Raw genomic sequence first — 21,757 nt, forward strand, 5'->3', positions numbered from 1 at the left:
TTGATTAAAGATTACGACGGCAAACAAATTTTTTTCTGTGTATTAACTTGCACGGATTAATTGTTCACCACAAGACTAGTAATATGCGCTAACAAAGTAAATAGGGTCAATTTTGATTTCAGTTGGACTTTAATAAAAGCCATATATATATATATGTTTTTTATTTTTATCAACTTCAGGATCAGGAATTTCAACATAAATTCTATTAAAAGTTGAAAATTGCTTAACTTATTTTGATGAGTCAAAGCAATGTAAAAACATATGTTGTCATAACTTATTGATCATATACTTTTATATAACCTATATATAAGCGCAATAAACAGCACTTATGGCATAATGTTGTGACCACAAATTTGGGTCAGATATGGACAACCCCAACTGTTGGTGTAATTTATTTAATTTAATTTAATTTTTAAACCCAATGGTTGTCTTTGTCCATATTTGACCCAAACACGGGTTGAAACAACCCATTGTTTTTGAAGGAAGCCTTTTTGTAGAAATAATTAGCCATTTTTATCCTTCCATATTTATGTAGCCTATCTGTTTAAGTAGGTTTTTATTTATTTATTTGTGTATTTATTTCATTTTATACAGATACTAGTAAAAATGCTTCTCTTTGGCATTTTTAACATATGTTTTTCATTCAATTGTATTATATGAGTCAAGTTAATAGGAAAACTAGAAATGTATATTAACATGAATTTTAGAATGTGTTGCAAATGAAGCAAACTTTCGGCTTTTCACATGCTACAAATTATAGTGACCCAGTGCAGAATCTTATACATCTTACATTTCTTCAAACTCTTAAAACGTACTGTGGTCAGCGACTTTTAACCCCGCTGTATTGTGTGGGGGGAGGTAAGAGGAGCTAACAGGTTTAGGGAACTGAAAGGTGAAACCCTGCTGAAACCAGCAATGAACAGCTGACTCATTCTCTCTAATCTAAAGGAATGATCTTCCTATTTTACATCAGTGTTTTATTTTCCACTTTACCAACAAATTCCTGAACCAAATGAGCCAGTGGAAGCAGAGCAAACGTCAGTTTCCCTCTGTCTGGCATGAGGGAGCGGGGATGAAAGACGATTCCCATGACAGTCATTAGTCAGGTAACCTCAGCATTTCTGTGCTCATTTGACTTCTTTTATAACTACTGAGGTCAGAACACTTATGTAAACTAACTGGTCCAAACTGCTTCAATTCAAATTTGCTTTCTTTTTATCTGCACTGCCAAGTCTTGACACGCAGTAAAAAAGAACCACCAATACTCTAGTCTATACGATCTGTACTCTGCTTTTTAGTGAACGCCAGTCTGTAGATTCACTCCCTGAGGGAAGAAACGAGTTGGGTGTATTGCAAGATGTAACGTACAATATCCCATATGTCACACACCCTTATCAGTCCCATTCAAATAGGGCCATTGCATGATGAAGTCATTCATTCATTGGATGTATTTATGGCATCACAAAAATTCATTCCCACTTGTCTCTCCTTTTCTTAAAACACTGTAATGAAAGTGAATGAGACAATCTGTAAACGTTTAAATACTCGCTGTTTCAATAGACCTACAGCTACAAGACATAATCAAAATGCACTGTAAAAAGTGAACAGTTGGATCAACTTAAAAAAATTACTTCAATTGGTAACAATTGGTTTTATTGTGAAAAACGTGATAATTTAAGTTGAGAAAACTTAATTTCTTTAGGTGTTACCAATTGAAGTAATTTTTTTAAGATAATGTGATTTAAGTCTGGAGAAAATGAATTAACCAATTTGTTAACTGACAACATAATGCAAAATGCATAATGCCAAACAGTTGTACACTGAAAAAGTGAACAGTTGGATCAACTTAAAAAAATTACTTCAATTGGTAACACCTAAAGAAATTAAGTTTTCTCAACTTAAAATATCACGGTTTTCACGATAAAACGTGATCATTTAAGTTGAGAAAACTTAATTTCTTTAGGTGTTACCAATTGAAGCAATTTTTTTAAGTTGATCCAACTGTTCACTTTTTACAGTGTACAATTGATGACTTGAACAGTTTTACAGCTCAAATTCACAAGTTTTAATAAGCTTCACATTTCTGCTTTTGAATCATCCCAAAAGGAGTCTTCCATTGTAAGTGCCTCAACATAACCATAGTGGAAATTCATTTTTGTGTTAATCCACATTATACCACAAATGCTGTTGATCGAGCTTAATTTATTGAACCAGGAATATTCTGTTGTGTTCTTTTCGGATATTACCAGATAAATAAATTCTTTAGAATGTTACAAAGTTCGGCTGATTCCAACGAAGATCTTATAGTCTTGTGAGGAATATTGTCTTTCATCTGAGTAGCTGTTTGCAGCCAAAGATTTTGAGACCCTGAGGAACAAGTTTTGTTTCATATAAAAAAAAAAATGGTGTCCCTATGGCTGTCAAACCAGTCTTTTCCTCTCGATTAGGGTTTGTTGTTTAACGGTTCCTTTAGCTGTATTCCCCCTCACCTTTCTTTTACTTTGGGTCAGTGGCTGTAATGACAGACTAGGTAGTTTTGACAATCACATGTTGGTCTCTACAGGCTTGAAGTGTTTGTGCCTTTTCACACATTAGGCATTTGTAGTTATTGTCCCTTTCGCAGTCTTCTCTCTTACTTGACCTCCTCTTTGGTGTGGATCAGATTGAATGGACTTAAGTCTGATAATTACGACTTCTTTTCGTGTTTAAGGCATGTTGTTTAACGGTTCTTTAGGGATCTCCCTCCCCACGTCTCATTTATGTGGGATGGATCACTAACTCTATTGGGAGATAGCAGGTAGATCTAACTTTAACTGAGCCTCATCACATCTTGATAAGCACTGAATGATGAATCTGACTGAAATACGGGTGAAAGTTTTGTGATGCATTGCATCTCTTCCGTTGTATTCAACTTTTTCCCCTTTTCATTTCACGGTTTTAATTTTGCTATTATTGTTTTAAATGAGATTTAGAAATGTCTTGTTTATTGCTTCAATCTTTAAGTTATAGTGGAACAAGGACGGTTTACTTAAAAAACAAACAAACGGTCACCATTACTCATCATTATGTTATAAGCCAATATTACTTTGTTCTGTGAAACATAAAATATATTTTGAAGAATATTTAATCTGTTTTGTCCATATAATGAAAGTCAACGGGCTCCAAAGAAACAACATTGGCTTTCCTTGTATGAAAAAAAAAAAAAAAACCCACACAAATATTTTTCAAAATATCTTCTTTTGCGGTCAGCCAATGAGAAAGTCTAGATTTGAAAAGACATGATTGTGGGTAAATGATGACAGGTTTTTAATGTTGTTTTAGTATTCATTTGATTTATTTTGTCATTTTTATTTGTTTTTTGAATACTTGTATTTTATTTTTATTCAATTTTGAGTTTTTAGTTCTCTTTTTAGTTTAGTGATCAATAAGTTATGACAACAAATGTTTTTACATTTCTTTTAACTCAAGATTTACACAAGATTCAACTCATTTTTTTTAAAGTCAATTTGATGTGATGTTAAGTTGAAATGACTTAAACATTTTAAGTTGATTGTACTTAAAAATGTTATGCAGCAAAAAAAATTTACGGGGTTTAGTACTTAATGTTTGTTAGTTGCCAAGGCAAGATGTCTATTTTTCTTAAGTTTAAGTTTTTAAAGTTATATATTTTATTCAGCCTTATTTCAATTAACAGAAACCATTTGTAATAGTTTCAGTTACCAATAACAGCACTGTTATAAATATGATAGCAATAAAGATGGTAGCAATTGTGAATATGCATGTTTATTTTGGCAAAAACAGTATATATTACAATCACAAAATATATAAAGCAAACAATACAAATAGAAAATATTGAACAATGGACAAATTCATATTTATGCTAAAAGTCAGTGCATTTATGCATGTTCCAGCCTTCAATTTTACAGAACTGAAATCTGTCGCAAAAACAAAACAAAAACCACAACACAAAAAACGGTACTGGGACCAGTAGCCCGGGGCGATTACTGTTGTCTTTCAGCTGCAACATGATTTAGATGATGTCAGCACGTGAGTCTGAGAAGAGCGTGTGAGAGCGTTCACACAACTGTCTGATAGAGGGAATCTCCTCCGCGTCCACTCGGACCTGCTGAATCAGGCACTGCGGTGGGAACTTGGCTCACGATGCGGGCCGACCGCTCCCTCAAGTGCCTGTGGCCACAGTTCATACATGATGGTGCTATGACCCGAGCTACACCTCTGTTCCGTCCCGTGGATACAGCAAGTCAGAGGAGCCCAGCACGGGATAGAGCTGGCTGGTGTACTGGTTGAGCATAGTGTCATTATAGCTGTCTGTGAATGGAGCAGGCGAAGTGGAAATGTTGGATGCGACAGGGGGAGGAATGTGGGTTTCCCATTGGGGCACGGTTGCGCTCGGTGAGTACGAGCCATACGCCCCATTAGGAGAAGATTTTTGGCTCAAAGGCAATGCCAGAGAAGATGGAAGAAGAGCCTCTCTTGAGCCTGAAGCCACATCACCCATTTGATGGAGGAAGCCTTTGAGACATGGTGTCAGATCTGCGGAGACTGGAGAGTTTCCTCTCTCGGAGGTGTCGCTGGGCTCTTTAGGACTTGATAGAGCAGAGTCCGATCCAGAATAGCCTTTACCCTCCTCTTCGGCCAAGTCGGACTTTCTCTTCCTTTTGCGACGGAAGTTGCCATTATCGAACATCTTCTCACAGTTTGGGTCAAGGGTCCAATAGTTGCCTTTACCTGTTCAACAGAAGCAACTTTATGTTATTTTGGCAGTTGAAAAATGAACTAAAATGGAACTAAAACCCAAACAGTAGAACACAAGAAAAATTCTAAACACAAGAAGTAGTTTGAGCATGTTCTAACCTGGATCGGTGTCATCTCTGGGCACTTTCATGAAGCAGTCGTTGAGTGAGAGATTATGCCGGATTGAGTTCTGCCAGCTGGCTTTGCTCTTGTTGTAGAAGGGGAAGTTGTCAGCCACATACTGGTAGATCTGGCTAAGAGTGAGACGTCGGCTTGGGGCTCCGTGTATTGCCATCGCAATGAGTGCTGAGTAAGAGTATGGAGGCCTCACGAGCTTCATCAGATCTTCTTGGGACGGCAGGGAGAACCAGCTGATACTGCCGTCCGAGCCTCCGATTCCACCTGCAGACAAGTACGACTTCGGCATCCCGTAGTGCTGAGGCCCTCCGCTGTGACAGGGGGCCGGATTGAGCCCAGGTCCGTTGAACCACAGGTAAGGGTTGGAGGTCTGTCCGGCGTATTCTCCGAAATCGTAAGCGGACGGCAGGGTTTGCTGTGGACTAGGCACAGGCTGAGTGCTGTAGAAGTTGTCACCATACAGGCTGAACTCTTGGGACTCCTGCCCCATGCTGTGGAACTGGGGTGAAAGGGCTTGTGGAACAAATGACGTCATGCTTTCCTCCCTTTTTTCTTCTGTTTGTTCTGTCGTTCTGGGAGAAAATACCATGTACTGTTCTGCTGCCTCTGTCTAACACAGGTGGATTGGTCAGGTGCATCACAACCTGACACCTGTCTCACCTGAACTATTTATACAAGTTTTGTAACACCCTCTCTGCTCTGATTGGCTGTCACGGTCACAGCTCAGCCCTCATTTGTTTGGAGGTAGGGGGGTTGGTTAGATTTATCAGTGAAATATCTTAAGTTTCATGAGTGACTCGGGTGGATTAATTTAAATTCCTGAATTAAAATTACCATGCATAATTCCTAACCTTCATATCATTATGCACAACACAAAACATTCCGTATGTCACATACAAGTTGAATTTAGATCAATTGGAACAGTTCTGGATCAGTTACAATTTGCAGTATTCAACTAATCATATTTAACACTATATACAAGTAGATTATTGTGTTTTAATCTGAACTATTAAAGTGAAATGAGGGGAAATAAATTGATAGATAGATAGATAAATAAATAAATAAATAAATAAATAAATAGCTAAATAAATAAACAAATCTTACCCAATGTGCTGACAAATTTATCTAACTAATTTTAAGTTGATACCAATGTGGTTTCTGTGGCATTATAAACATTGTTATATTAAAGACACCATCATGCCTTGGGCTTGGTTAATTTGTTTACATTTTTAGATCACTTGAAGGCGCTGTTGGGGGGTTAAAGGTATCCCCTATTTCATCTTACCCCCCGCCCTTTCACTTGAGATAATGCGAATTCAATTTGAGCCATTTGGGTCTCTTATCATTATTTGGGTCTCATTTACATTCTTAAACAGAGCACGCGCACCGCGCATTCCTGCACGCGCATGAGCGACTCCACTGTCTCGGCGTTGCCTGATCGCGCGCGATTTATTGAAAGTCTACGGTTTATTTTACCATTATTTGATCCGTTGTGCCAGCTATAGTGGCCAGATGATTAAAACCTGTTGTTGAAGTGATCAAAACCGCAATGAGTGAGTAGGCCTACCTTTTACCTTTAATGTGCACTCATTTAACGTTATTCGGTGAATTTTCGCGGGCGAAATCAGTCATCGGCAGTTTCTCACGAGGAAGAAAAAGTTCCCCACACAGATTCCACTCGTTTTCAAGTTGGTCCCGTGAATTCCCCGAGCTTAACAACAGAAAGCTTGGTTTCAAAGTGACTTCTGTTTCGAGCAGTGCTTCCAACGCTGTTGAAAATGGACCTAAATTTCGCTAATGTGACCACACACCCCATCATTTCCTTCTTCAAATGTTTTTATCTAAATTCAACCTGGCTGACGAAAGCGTGATAACAGATAACATCTAAAATATTTACCATTACATTAAATTCCAATAAGTTTAGCCTAACTTGACTCTCTTAACGCACATTCTTTTTTGGGGAAAAGGGAGATTGGCAAAGATTGATATTCATTTATTTTATATATTTGTTAATTAGGCCTACACATAATTACACAATGGCAGGGGGGTCAGATAGTGGTTATTTTCTTAGTCCATGCAATAAAAGCAAGTCCCATGAATTCATTCAACTATCTTCATACAGGTTTAAGCTTCATATTATGGGTAGACTACTTTCTTTGAGCCCCCACCCACAGCCTACCCAACATCTTGTTTTGATGTCCTTCAGGGGGGAGCAAACCTTCTTTAGGGGGTCAGACCCCCAAGCCCCCCTGTAATTCGCATCCTGAGTGTATTGGCTAGTCGATTATCTAAATAATACAAGCACTTATAAATCTGACACAATTTCACCAGTCTTCCTCAAACAGCATTGTTATTGTAGCCTGTTGCTTTGACGTTTCATGCCAAAGTCATTGTAACCGAATCCCCTTTTGTGCACCGATGTGTTGTCAACTCGGAGACAGTTTGATAGACGTGAGATAATTTAGGGGAAACTGTGCCCTGCGTTTCACCTTTATAAAGTGAGCCTTCAAATTATTAATGGCAGGTGAACAGATTGATTTCAAAGAAATAAGCGACAAACATAATCCTTGTTGACAGTGCGACTAATCCTCAATCAGTTCCTCACACATGTAGAATTATAATCTTTATTGTCTTGTCAATATACATTTCATATTTCATGATCATACGAATTTAACAACAAATAAACAGGAACTCGTGGAAAATTTCAAATTAAAAGCGACAAGACTGATTTGTTTGAGAAATAACAATAACAGTCCAAATAGTGATAAAATAGGCTACTCTTTTTGTTTATATGAACAGATATCCAGTACTATGCAATGTGCAGCTATGCATTAAAAAACTTTACAGTGTTTTACAGACCACCAGAGACATTTTTACACACACCTGAGAGATTTTGAATTGTGTTGATTTGAAGTTGAGTAAAAAAAAAAAAAAAAAAATTCAAATCATGAAATGAAAAAGCAAAAGTAGTTACTGTGAATTAGTCATGTAACCTACTATGTTTAATATCCAGCTGGATAAATCAGAGCACACTGCTTCTGTTGGCTTGATTCTCGGTTCTTAGCATCAATAAGAAGGAGTGGCGTGTGTTTGTGCTGGTTGATAATGCCGCCAACCCGCTCAAAAGTCTGCCAAAGACAATCAACAGTGTTACAAGCTTTGGTCATTGAGCATGTGGCTATAATTACAGACATAAAAAACAACAAGAGTTTGAATACCTCTGAGGATTTCATCCCAGTGCCTAGCATGAATCCATTTTGGAATCTGCGGATCTGAATGTTGTAAACTTTTTCCTGGTACAGGACCACGAGTGTGTAAGGCTGGTTAGAGGATCGATTTGAGCTGTCTCGCACAAGGAACGTCCCATCCTTTCAGGGGACACATTTCGACAAATTAACTGTCAACCTGAGAATGATATATTTTTTCCCCAATTCCAATGAGAAGGAACGCAAAGCCTCACCCTGTTAACTCTTCTCAGACAGCTCTCTGCCTCGCCGCGGGAGATCTGACCCACATACCAAGCTGGATCCATGTCCTGTGGAGAAATAATGAGATATTTGGGCTGACAAAGACTAATGAGAAATGTTTGTCTGTTTTCTCTGAATTTTTGAGACAATTATGATTAATTAAAACCAAACATTTCACAAAATACCTAATAGTAACATGAGTCAAATGTAGCATAGAGCAGGCTGTTAACTATAGGCCTATACTGTAAGAAAAAATGCACTAGAACTTTGAAGAAGTAAAAATACACCATATACTGTAAAAAATGATTTTTTGAAGTTGTAAATAAAGATTACTGTAGTAGCCTACGTTTAACAAGAAAATAGGCCTACTTTTTCTGTCTTTCCACTTCAAAATTTCATGTTTTATTCAGTGATACTTGCCTTTGTTTGTCATTATTTGTGTATTCAGGGGGGGTCACAATTTAGGTAAATTTACTAGCAATTTCTGAGTGAAAATCGTTTCAAAGTAAATCCTATATCACGTTTTCCCCCTGTGTACTAGAAAGTAGATTCATTCCAGTATCACCTCAAAGGAAATACAAGGGCGCCATCTGCTGGTCTTTGTTTGTCAGCAGCAGTCAGAACAACCTTGCAGAATTGGGTCACTATTACTCCGTTGCTGCGGGTAGGTTTCGTAGTCGAGATTTATTTATTTTTACCCTAGATTGGGCTAGTTTTGATTAGCAATCCGCTTGTTAAATCTGACGTCACGTGTCACCGTTTCCGGGTTCAAGCGCACTATTAGATAGGCTACCAAAAGCAAACAGCAAACAGTGCTAATACACACTGTGTGCTGTGATACTACTGAAAAATCATGACCCTTTTATTAGAGTGATGTCTTTTAAAAGTATTTAAAATATTAATGTCCAAGGCGCCATGAGCTCGGAGACTTTTTAAAAGCTTAGCTTAACCGTGTGATATGAAGAAATAGTGCTCATTAATGGCTGTTGAGATAGTACTCTCATGGCAAATTCCAATCGGAAGTGTGCATCCCTATGCCCTACTCACCCCGAAGGGCAGAACATGACTAAAAATGATTAAATTACTTCCTTGAAGTGACCATCGCATGTTACCTTCGCTAACAGACTTGTGGAAGGGCCCACAATTCAGTTGTTCACTCTCGTTTGGAACGCTCCTACAAAGGGTGTCCCTTTCCCGAGGTGCCCTTCAAGGGTGGAAAAACGCTGTTTGGAATTCACCCTCAATTGAAACGAATGGAGGCTTGACCCGTAAACAGGATGCCCTACGTCACGATTTACCAATTAGATTGGGCGGGTTTTGTTGTGCAGACCTGGCAACCCTTGTCAGTAGCTCAAGCACTTTAAAGTACTGTACCTGCATGCCGCCCACGTCTGTTTGTGGTGGTGGTGGTGCTCCTCTTCCACTTCTCCGGTGATCGTTCATTGCTTTCATTCAACAAAATAAAAGGTGTATCTAGTTATTTTCATTGAATATATAGTAAGATAAATCAAACTAGTGAAATCCGTGCTTACCCTCCTGCAGTTTTGCCGGTAGTGATCGACTGGGGCTAACACTGTGTGAAATGTGACAGAGATATAGTCAGATATAGTGGAGTATCTGCACCTTTAACTCATGTTTTTGAACATCAGTATTCATTTGGCCACATATTCTTGAGTAGTATCAAGTCTGACCACCCACAGACGGTGTTCTCATTTGAATACACACGTGTCTGTTTGAAAAGGCTGTCCGTGGGTTCCTGGCGGTCTTGGCGATGGATTCCTGGCATGCAGTGGAAACGTGTTGGAGCTGTGCCTGGCAGCTGGAAAATCAAGAGTATTCAAACATTGGGTGTTTGTGTGCTTTCTTATTAAATCTGTCATCAAAAATATGCAAATAAGAAAATTACTTACTGTCATCGTGAAACTGTTGAAGAGAAAACCCCCCCAGTCAAATTAAGTGAGTGAATTACTATATTATGTGAATTGCACAAACAATTAGGACTGTATGTGTGTGTGTGTGTTTTATGTGTACCTCGTTTCTGTGGTCAAGATGCCTGTTGGAAAAAGAAATACAGGTTACATTGGCAGCTCAGTGAATAGAATGGTGCAGTGTTACATTCTTGAATCTGACCTGTTTTGAGAGTAGCCTGGTGTTACGGAGGAGGCACTTCTGCGCACCCCTGATGGAGGAAGTAAGGGTTTGGGAATTCTCATCGGGTCTCCTGGCAGCTCCACTGCAGGGAGTCTGAGAGGAGCAGCAGTAATGCTGTAGGATAAAAAGCATGTGACATCCTGAAAAACGTACTTATCATACTTAAAACAGCGATTCAGTAATTGACCGCTACTATGAAAGTGATTTCACCAAGTAGAACATGTTCCTGAATCAACATCTTTGTTGATCCTGGAAAAAACATTCCAATCAACCAAGCAGATTTGAGGGTCAAGTTGACAGTTTATGTCAAAATTAGGGTTACAACAAGGGTTAGGTGCTTGTTTTTGGACAGGAATGTTGTTCCAGGATCAACAAAATATGTCTTACTTGGCAAAATCACGGTGACCTATAAATAGCATATTCTATGTGCACAGATGTAATTGCAGTCATTCAGTAATTTCAATGTGACTAATGCTATAGGCTAAAGTAAACAAACCAATAAGAGATCTTAAATAATGGTAAATTATGACTCTGAATATTGTCATACTAAAGCTGCACATGCAGAATACTATTAAACAAAAATTCAAATAAATGAAATCATACCCTCTTGGCGGTTGGACAGCCTGCAGAAGAAATACATTATTAGAGAGATATTAAAACATAAATGATTATTGTTTTAGTCAAAATGGAATTTTAAAATTCTATTTTAGGGGAAAAAAAGGTCATTTATATTTCAAGCATATAGGCCTGGACTAAATAATGCTACATATATGTATGTATATATACACTCACCTAAAGGATTATTAGGAACACCTGTTCAATTTCTCATTAATGCAATTATCTAATCAACCAATCACATGGCAGTTGCTTCAATGCATTTAGGGGTGTGGTCCTGGTCAAGACAATCTCCTGAACTCCAAACTGAATGTCAGAATGGGAAAGAAAGGTGATTTAAGCAATTTTGAGCGTGGCATGGTTGTTGGTGCCAGACGGGCCGGTCTGAGTATATCATAATCTGCTCAGTTACTGGGATTTTCACGCACAACCATTTCTAGGGTTTACAAAGAATGGTGTGAAAAGGGAAAAACATCCAGTATGCGGCAGTCCTGTGGGCGAAAATGCCTTGTTGATGCTAGAGGTCAGAGGAGAATGGGCCGACTGATTCAAGCTGATAGAAGAACAACTTTGACTGAAATAACCACTCGTTACAACCGAGGTATGCAGCAAAGCATTTGTGAAGCCACAACACGCACAACCTTGAGGCGGATGGGCTACAACAGCAGAAGACCCCACCGGGTACCATTCATCTCCACTACAAATAGGAAAAAGAGGCTACAATTTGCACGAGCTCACCAAAATTGGACAGTTGAAGACTGGAAAAATGTTGCCTGGTCTGATGAGTCTCGATTTCTGTTGAGACATTCAGATGGTAGAGTCAGAATTTGGCGTAAACAGAATGAGAACATGGATCCATCATGCCTTGTTACCACTGTGCAGGCTGCTGGTGGTGGTGTAATGGTGTGGGGGATGTTTTCTTGGCACAATTTAGGCCCTTTAGTGCCAATTGGGCATCGTTTAAATGCCACGGCCTACCTGAGCATTGTTTCTGACCATGTCCATCCCTTTATGACCACCATGTACCCATCCTCTGATGGCTACTTCCAGCAAGATAATGCACCATGTCACAAAGCTCAAATCATTTCAAATTGGTTTCTTGAACATGACAATGAGTTCACTGTACTAAAATGGCCCCCACAGTCACCAGATCTCAACCCAATAGAGCATCTTTGGGATGTGGTGGAACGGGAGCTTCGTGCCCTGGATGTGCATCCCACAAATCTCCATCATCTGCAAGATGCTATCCTATCAATATGGGCCAACATTTCTAAAGAATGCTTTCAGCACCTTGTTGAATCAATGCCACGTAGAATTAAGGCAGTTCTGAAGGCGAAAGGGGGTCAAACACAGTATTAGTATGGTGTTCCTAATAATCCTTTAGGTGAGTGTATAGCTACTGATATTGATTCTTAAAATATATATTAATTCTAATATAGTATATTAATTAATTAATTAGTGATTGGTAAATGCAAGTTGGTGATATGAAAAAAAGTGGGAAATTAAAGCAGATTTTGGCAGCTTCTATGTCGAGGTAGGACAAATCAAACTTACTCTGTCCAATGAGCTAGTGCCCCTTCCACCTGTGAGGACACAATACAGTCAAGGACTTCCCTTTAGTCTTTAGGTAATCTGAATTGCATTATTACTTAATTATTATCTGCTAAAAAAGCATTAAGATATAAATGTGCGAGTGCAGTGACCTGCTACAGGAGGAGGGTGGCTTCTCTCCAGAGTTCCTGGCTTTTTGCTGCGGTCTACAGCAGGTGCTACAAGAGCATGGGACGGGGGGGGAAAGGTGGATCAGTTCAACAGCGTCCCACCCAGATTAGCTGTCACTCAGAACAAACATACTCTCTTACCAGGGGGTCTTTTTAGGGGCCGCTCTTCTCTCACATGTTGTCCAACCTAATATTGAATAAAGATTTTATTGTTTATAGACTCACAAAGGGAAAATTATAGACAAAAGTGGGAAATATGATGGACTCACACTTGGCCGCTCCACATGAGGGAGAGAGGGTCCGGGGCCCGGGCGCTCCGGAGGCACAGGCGGTTGGCTTCTGCTCACTCCACGTGTGCGGTTATTATCTGATAAATCAAGGAATCCCATCATGACTTTTCCAAAGGACTGAGACAGCAATAGGATGGAAAAGTGTCCACTTTTGCGTACCAATATAGTCGCTGTTTTCCATGGGTTTAGCGGGACAGATCTGGGCCGTGTCTTCTTTTGGCTCGGATGGAGGAGGCTCATAGCCATTATCACTGTCTGACCCCTCCTCTGGGGACTCATAGTCTCCACCGCTAGCATCACCTTCTGAAATATTATCCTCGTTAGGATCCTCGTAGTCGTCTTCACTGTCCTCCTTAATGAAGAAAGAATACATGCGTTCTGCCCGTCAGATGTGATGCTGATCACTTCAAAACAGTTTGAGACACACATAAAAGACTTACAAACTCTCCTGGGTCCCACGCTTGATCCTCATATTGATCAACTGAAAATAGTAAGAGCAGGTGACTTCTAGACAACATCTTTAAAAGCAAACTTGTAGCATTGAATATATTCGATGTATCATACCTGGTGGTTGTGGGAAGCTGGGAACTGGTTGTGATGGCCTATTTACAAAACAATAAGGATAGTTAGTCGCGTTCTGGCAGTAGATGCACTTGGTAGTTATATGATGAATTCATTCCATTGATTTATTCACCCTCATGTGGTTCCAAACCTGAATGACTTTTTATGAAAAATGTCTCAGTGATAATTTTTTTTTGTCCATATAACGGAAGTCAACGTGGTTCATTGTTCCAATGTACAAGCAAAGAGTTTCTCAAATAACATTCTTCAAAACATTCTTCTTTTATGTTCCGCAGAAGAAAGTAAGTTATATGGGTTTGAAACCACATGAGGGCAAGTAAATCATGAAGTTATTACTTTTATTCAGTAAGGATGCATTCAATTGATCTAAACAATAAAAAGACATTTATAATGTTGCAAAATTATTTCTATTTTTAAAAAATGCTGGTCTTTTGAACTTTCTATTCATAAAAGGAACCTGAAAAAATTGTAGCAGGGTATTCACAAAACTATTAAGCAGCACAATGTTTTCAACATTGATAATAATAAGAAATGTTTCTTGAGCAGAAAATCAGCATATTAGAATGATTTCTGAAGTCAAGTCAAGTTATCTTCATTTATATAGCGCTTTTAACAATGTAGATTGTTCCAAAGCGGCTTTACAGAGATACAAGGATAGTTTAAAGTAACAGAGATTGTTTTGGCTTTATAGCAGTTTTTAAAGAAAGTTATTTTCCAGCTAAAGTTCACTTCCGTCGCAACGATCATTAGTTATTAACTTAGGGGCCGCTAACACGACACCGTTTTAACAGGAAACTCTACACAGACTTTAAACGTGAAACCTGTGAGAACGCTGATGCCGTGCACATGCGTATTACGAGTTCAGTCTATTGGTATGCGTGTTTGAATATATGTGCGCAGGTTTGTAATTCCCTACAAAACCGAGCCTTAAAAAACTACTTGTCTGGCCTTAACATTTTTGATACAGAATTTTATCCCTTCGGGGTAGATACGCGAACCGAATTTTCCCGACAACGCTTTATCTGTAGAGTGGTAAAGGGATCCAGGCGAAGGTCCTTCATCAGATCTGGATCCGGCAGGCTGCGGGAAAACCTCGGGATAAACAAAAACACTAAAATTAGCGTAGATGCCATTCTTCTTATGATGTAACGAGTACATCAGGATTTATGGGAAGTGTTCCCGGTTGCGGCTGACCTGATCTATGCAGCCTAACATTGAATTATAGAAGTCTATAATGTGTTATGTATATGCTAGGTCAAAGAGATGTGTCTTTAATCTAGCTTTGAACTGACAGAGTGCGTCTGCTTCCCGGACAATGGTAGGAAGACTGTTCCAAAGTTTTGCTGCTAAATAGGAGAAGGATCTACCGCCAGCAGTCGATTTTGATATTCTAGGTATTATCAACTGGCCGGAATTTTGAGATCGCAATAGACGTGAAGGACTATAATGCGTTAAGAGCTCGCTCAAGTACTGCGGAGCTAAACCATTTAGTGCTTTGTAAGTAATCAGCAATATTGTAAAATTTATATAGGGAGCCAATGCAGTGTTGACAGAACTGGGCTAATATGGTCATACTTCCTGGTTCTGGTAAGAACTCGAGCTGCTGCGTTTTTGACCAGCTGTAGTTTGTTTATTAAGCGTGCAGGGCAACCACCCAGTAGAGCATTACAATAATCTAGCCTTGAGGTCATGAACGCATTAACTAATTGTTCTGCATTTGTCAACGAGAGCATATGGCGTAATTTAGATTATATTTTTAAGATGGAAAAATGCGGTTTTACAGATACTAGACACGTGACTTTCAAATGAAAGATTGGTATCAAAGAGCACACCCAGGTTCCTAACCGACGACGAAGACTTAACAGAGCAGCCATCAAGTGTTAGATCATGTGACGCTGAAGACTGGAGTAATGATGCTGAAAATGCAGCTTTGCCATCATAAAATAAATGACATTTTATAATACATTAAAATAGAAAACAGTCATACTGAATTGTAATAATACTTCACAACATTACTGTTTTCACTCTGTTTTTGATCAAATATTGCAGCCTTAATGAGCATGAGCGATTTCTTTCAAAAACATACTACCAACCCCAAACTTTGAATGGTAGTGTATATTATATCTCAGATATAACACAAGAATTGTGATGATATAGAGTACTGGCCTTATTGCTGGAATCGGTGGAAAGAATCTTTTCTTCTCTTTGTTGATTTCCTGACAAATCTTGGAGATAAGCCTAGAAATATAAGGAAACACCAGTTTCAGATCCTCAAAGTGTAACTAACACTGCTGGCATGTTATTGATTAGTAGGCGTTTTAGGAGACAGAAAAGCATGTAATTATTTCTTTATGAACTGACTGAGGGTTCAACCCATGCAGGCAGGATGTGGTAACAAAGACATCATTTTGTCCTCTTTTCTGTGCACCTGACACTACTCAATAAACTAACAATAATCATATGTACCATTAAGTCACTGTGGCGTATCTAATGCCAAATTTGCTTTTGGGGAGAAGTCAATTACATTTATTTATTTAAGTGTTATTGAGGTGTGAAATGTAACAATTTCGCAGCAAACATGCTCTTCATAAGAGTTTCTGCATCAGCGCAAAGGTTCCTGCCACATCTGCTTCTCTGGTTTATCTTTCCTGTGCAGTATTTCCTTTTCAATGTCACTATGTCACCGATGGCGTTCTTGCATGCTTCTATACCTGTTTGTACACTGCACAGTTGATTTGTTTTTGAAATAAATAAATAAATAAAAAGTATGTCTTGTGTATGTACTGTGGCTATGATAAATTATTCTACACTTTATGCCATATAAATTCTACAGTTGTCTAAAGTATTAGCGATTTACCCAGAATGAGAAAAAAGAATGACAAATACACAAAATAAGCAGAAAAAAAAATGCAGTCAGTACTTACGGCGCATGAAGCTTAGGGAACTTTTGAAGGTCATTTTCAGTCATACTCTAAAATAAAAATACAGCTTGATTTTAAATTCATGTGTTTGTGTGTGTGTGTGTATAGAAAAAAGATAAGAAAAAATGTGATAAATCATGAAAATACTTTTTTTTACACACACACAATGTAAAAAAAAATATTTGATTTCACATCATTTTTTCTTTGGTCAAATCAAAGATAATTAATGTGGTTCAGATAACACATGAACCAATGTCCATTGTATTAACTCAAATTTCCAATCTCCATTGGATTAACCAATCTCCATTGGATTAACTCAAATTTCAATTTGAAATTGAATGAACTCAATGAACTCAGTTTCAATGAACTCAAAATTTTAAGTTAAGTTAACTTTAAGTTAAATCAACAATACTTTTTTACAGTGTATATGCAGTATGTGTGTGTGTGTGTGTGTGTGTGTATACTGTAACATTTATAGCACCTTCATTTATAAAGTTTTTTTCTTTCTTTTTTTTCTAATTCTGACTGATTAGGAGTTCTAACATTTCTTGTTAGTTTTAGATTCTAATAACAGCAGTTCCGGAATTGTTGGATCAAGGGAAACAATGATGCTACACTGAGTCAGACCACAAACATCTGCTTTGTAAAGGGTAATTTTGGTCTGTGCTCCACAAAGAATATAACTATTTATAAAAAAATTTTACAAACTATGAAAAAAAAAAAAAAAAAAAATCACACTGCATAGGAACAAAAATATACTGAATTATGATGACACACAAAATGATGACATGTAGGCTGAAAATGGTCATTTCTGCTTTCTAAATGCAAAATTTGGGCTGTGACCCAGCAAAACCAATGGACCGAATTTTAAATGGTACTTACCAGAAACCTTTGCCCACTGATGTTATATCGTGTTATGACCTTATCACATCCAGTTAGATTCCGCTAAAGATAATGAAAAAGAAATGATGTCAGATGAATATGGGTCGCACACATATTCACATATCTCATATGTATAAACAACATAATGTAATATTAAATATCATTTAATATCAAATATATCAAAGTACATTCAATGCCATTTTTAGGTTCGTTGGTGCTGTAACAAATGTCTTTCATTTCTCCGTTTTTTAAATTGGTATTAAATTCATAAGTATGTGTGCTGAAGGTCTATAAAATAAACATAGCAATAATAATTACAACAGTTTTTTTCTTCCAGTTTCAATTCATGTGTTTTGACATTGAAAGATAAAAAGAGAAAGCAACTTACTCTCTTCAGAAAGTCTGCTAACCGGTGTGGATCCCAGCTCAGAACCTCCGATTTGGATGGAATCCCATCGAAACTCATTGTTCCAAATTGACTACACTTGCTTATGAATATCAAATCTCTGATATCTTCAAGCATTGAAAAAATGTTGCCACTCTCACAGTGGGTTCACACTGTGTCTGACGCTATGTCCACCCAGAACACGAGGAGATTGGTGTCAAATCAAGAAAAATAAATCAAAGGATAAAAGACACCAAAAAAAGACAGTGACTGATTCACCCAGGTTTAAATGTAGACGTGAACGAATTACTCAAAATTCGACCAACATTTTCATAAATGCTTAAAAAAAACCAACACCCCGGATTCGCCTGAACACTGTATGAAAGAAAGAATGACATCCACTTCCCCATAGACTTCCTGTTAATGATTGTTGTGACAAATAGGGGAAGTACAGCCCCTTCATGAAAAAAAAAAATATATATATATATATATATATATAATTCATCCTCGCCCACTCAGAATGATGTAGCCTAGACTATAAGCATTTGGACATTATGCACACTAACATTGTTTAAAAAAACAATGATATTTATTTGCCTTCATTTTCTAAAACTGGCCACTTCCACGTCATTCATTACTTAAACTCTTTAAGTTATTTATCATAATTCAGAATCAGTGTTAGAAAAGTCCATTATTAAACACTTGCCAGTTAATCTTTGCCAATCACACTTCTAAGTAACACAAGTAAAAATAATTGTATGAGCAGTACACTTGCTATCACACTGTAAAAAAAAGTTGCTGCCTTAAATTTAAGTACAATCAACTTGGATGTTTAAGTCATGTCAACTTAAATCACATTAAACTGACTTAAAAATGAGTTGAATCTTGTAGAATTTATAAAACAAAGTTGAAAATTGAAAATTGAAAACTGAAAACTGAATAAATAAGCTTTCCATTGATGTATGGTTTGTTAGGATATGATAATATTTGGCCGGGATACAACTATTTGAAAATCTGGAATCTGAGGGTGCAAAAAAATCGAAACATTGAGAAAATCACCTTTAAAGTTCTACATTTATGTTGGCGATTGTGCTGCATTCACTCACAAAAAGAAATGTTTTATGTATTTACGGTAGGAAATTTACAAAATATATTCATGGAACATGATCTTTACTTAATAACCGAATGATTTTTAGAAAAATCTATAATTTTGCCCCATACAATGTATTGTTGGCTAAATTTACCCATACTACTCGTGACTGGTTTTGTGATCCTGGGTCACATATGTTGTCATAACTTATTGATCATATTTTATTTTATTTTTTACAGTGCATGACTGCTAACTTTGCAAGCAGAAATGCTAACACACACAACCAAGTTTACAATAGAAAATAATGATATGCTGTAATAAACATTTTATTATAGTCATATAGTCACATCTTTTGGCTCAGAGCTTCATTTGCCATAATGAGCTAAATATTTCGATTATTATTTAAATGCAGATTTAAAATCCACATTTAGATTCAGCATTTTGATTGATAATACCAGCTATTTTTATCATTTTAATTGAACCATAAACATATATATATAAAACTATTGATTTTTAACTTAAAAAAAGAATAAAGTAAACCCGGTTAAATTGTGCAATTTTTGTATATGCTTCATTTCAAAACATGTACCCAAATAGTTTTGTGGGAAATTACGAAATACTTCATTTGCAAAAACAAAGCGTTGAACGATTATGTTGACTGTGACCTGCAACATGAGCGTCTGGTTCAGTCCCTGAACTGCATTTAACACCCACTGCTGGAAAATATGAGTTGCAAGCATTCAGTTGCTCCTGTTCTTGGGTCTAGAGGGGTTAGTTCATGGAAATATCTCTTCCACCACTGAATATTCACTTTGATGAAGCTGTAATGTGCATTTGATTCACAAACGGATGTTTTGTTTAGATATAGTTATATTACATTCATTTGATGTCATGCAGTACCCCTGCTTTGTCACAGTTATTTCCATTTCCTGGCTGCTTATATGCAGAAGATGGTGGTAAAGTGGGTGTATTAAAATATGTCTGGAGGAAAAGTCAGTTAATGATTTTAATTCAAGGTAATGTGAATTACCTTGTGTACTTACAAATGTAAAATGTAAATGTAATGTAAATGTAAATGTAAAATGTAATGTCATTCAACATCAACTTGATTCAACGTCAATAATGTTAAAAGGAGCTCCCACACTGAATTCAGTAACGACCTGAATTTATTAGAGTGGAAACTATGGTTTGCAATGGTTCTTTAGACGCCCTTTCCTTCAGCCATTATTGCTGATTTATTTGAGTATCTTATGACTGATGCGATAGATCGTTTTTTAACTCGCAGTCTATGGTCTCATGTTTCTCTTTGAGATCACAAACCTGTCACTGGTGCTAAATTTTTCCTCATTTTTGATAAAACTGACATGCTATATTTCCTCTTTAACTGTGCACAATGGAAATGTGGCATTTACAGGCAAATGAAGGCCTGAACCCTCTGACTACGCGACGCGTCACCATGCGTCTCTGATCGAAGGCCGCTGAACTCTTCGTAAACTGTGTGAACAGCTGAGCTGCTTCCCTTTATCAATCAACATGTTGGTCATTGTTGGAATATTTATCTTGTGAATTGGCATTTTTCATTGACAAGGTCTATGAGACATCATTTAGAATGTCAGATGCTGACTTTTGATTTAATCTATTTTATTGATTATTTTGCTAAGTGTTTTTTTTTGCATTTAGCAAATTCATGAGATCCAATAGCACCATCAGGTGGTGATTTACTATATATACATCAATACCAGATTAAACTTTTCCTTCACTTTAGTTTTTGGTAATTAGTCCCCAGAATAATAATAATTTGTTCAATTGTTAATAACAGGATTTACAGTTCCTCTTGAATGTATTTAATGTATGAATGTATTACTTGAATGCACTGTGTTTGCTTACAAGGTAAATTAATATTCTACAACTGATATCATAAACTAATTGTTCTGTAACTAAAAAATAAAAACAATATACTAAGCTAGTCTTTTCCCTTTTTTTTTACGGGCAGATTTACAAATATCACTGTAAAAAAAAGTTACTGCCTGAAATTTTTTAAGTGCAATCAACTTGGATGTTGAGTCATTTCAACTTAAATTACATGAAAATTACTTAAAATTAGTTTAATCTTGTATAACTTAAAAGTCAAACTTATTTTGATGAGTTAAAGCAATGTAAAAACATGTGTTGTCATAATTTACTGATCATGTATTTTTTTACAGTGTGTGTATAAATTAGGGATGCACCCATATGAAAAATTGCCCGATACCGATAATTCTTTATATTTGAAAGCCATTAACTGATATATTGGCCGATAAATCTAAATCCAAATTTTTATGTAATTTTTGAGAGCCTGATTACAAAAACAAAAGTCTCACCATTAAAAGCCGTGTCCCAAGCACACAATTATAATGTTCCAATTATAATTTTATGTAGCCTATATGTCGGAGTTGCACTGAACTGTATTTTCTTTATTTAAGTGATTCCAATCATATTTCAAGCGATTCAAAACCATCGTGGCCAACAGTGCACATCTGAAATGTCTCAGTTGAAGGATATAATACATTTATAGGTTTTAAAATATTGACCAAATTTTCTTATTGGGCCGATAACGATAACATTAAAGGGATACTCCACTTTTTTTGGAAATAGGCTCATTTTACACCTCCCCCAGAGTTAAACAGTTGAGTTTTACCCGTTTCGAATCCATTCAGCCGATCTCCGGGTCTGGCGGTACCACTTTTAGCATAGCTTAGCATAGATCATTGAATTGGACAA

At 37.1% G+C, this 21,757-nt stretch overlaps 2 protein-coding genes across 2 annotated transcripts; both read right to left on the minus strand.

Moving 5' to 3' along the window:
• Nucleotides 1-3,763: 3,763 nt before the first annotated feature.
• On the minus strand, nt 3,764-5,604 carry foxi3a (forkhead box I3a). Its single transcript, XM_084386396.1, has 2 exons — nt 4,876-5,604; nt 3,764-4,749 (listed from the first exon to the last, which is right to left on the minus strand). The coding sequence occupies exons 1-2, from the start codon at nt 5,480-5,482 to the stop codon at nt 4,229-4,231; spliced, it is 1,128 nt and encodes a 375-aa protein (XP_084242522.1). The 5' UTR covers nt 5,483-5,604; the 3' UTR covers nt 3,764-4,228.
• Nucleotides 5,605-7,503: 1,899 nt separating this feature from the next.
• Nucleotides 7,504-18,300, minus strand: lcp2a (lymphocyte cytosolic protein 2a). Its single transcript, XM_084387595.1, has 21 exons — nt 17,911-18,300; nt 17,523-17,585; nt 16,644-16,690; nt 15,886-15,957; nt 13,702-13,739; nt 13,578-13,618; nt 13,297-13,489; nt 13,117-13,214; nt 12,989-13,034; nt 12,830-12,895; nt 12,681-12,709; nt 11,115-11,134; nt 10,491-10,625; nt 10,392-10,413; nt 10,271-10,283; nt 10,086-10,179; nt 9,893-9,933; nt 9,735-9,805; nt 8,354-8,428; nt 8,112-8,261; nt 7,504-8,021 (listed from the first exon to the last, which is right to left on the minus strand). The coding sequence occupies exons 1-21, from the start codon at nt 18,043-18,045 to the stop codon at nt 7,896-7,898; spliced, it is 1,575 nt and encodes a 524-aa protein (XP_084243721.1). The 5' UTR covers nt 18,046-18,300; the 3' UTR covers nt 7,504-7,895.
• Between the last annotated feature and the right edge of the window lie 3,457 nt (nt 18,301-21,757).

This window comes from Rutilus rutilus (genome assembly GCF_951802725.1).
Source record: "Rutilus rutilus genome assembly, chromosome: 18".
Classification (NCBI taxonomy): Eukaryota; Metazoa; Chordata; class Actinopteri; order Cypriniformes; family Leuciscidae; genus Rutilus; species Rutilus rutilus.

Coding starts and splice junctions, on each gene's coding strand:
- foxi3a (XM_084386396.1), bottom strand. CDS start 5,482: ATGGTATTTTCTCCCAGAACGACAGAACAAACAGAAGAAAAAAGGGAG. Junction 4,750..4,875: donor CAGAGATGACACCGATCCAG/GTTAGAACATGC, acceptor TCTGTTGAACAG/GTAAAGGCAACTATTGGACC.
- lcp2a (XM_084387595.1), bottom strand. CDS start 18,045: ATGCTTGAAGATATCAGAGATTTGATATTCATAAGCAAGTGTAGTCAA. Junction 12,896..12,988: donor GCCCCTAAAAAGACCCCCTG/GTAAGAGAGTAT, acceptor ATGCTCTTGTAG/CACCTGCTGTAGACCGCAGC. Junction 9,806..9,892: donor ACCGGCAAAACTGCAGGAGG/GTAAGCACGGAT, acceptor GTTGAATGAAAG/CAATGAACGATCACCGGAGA.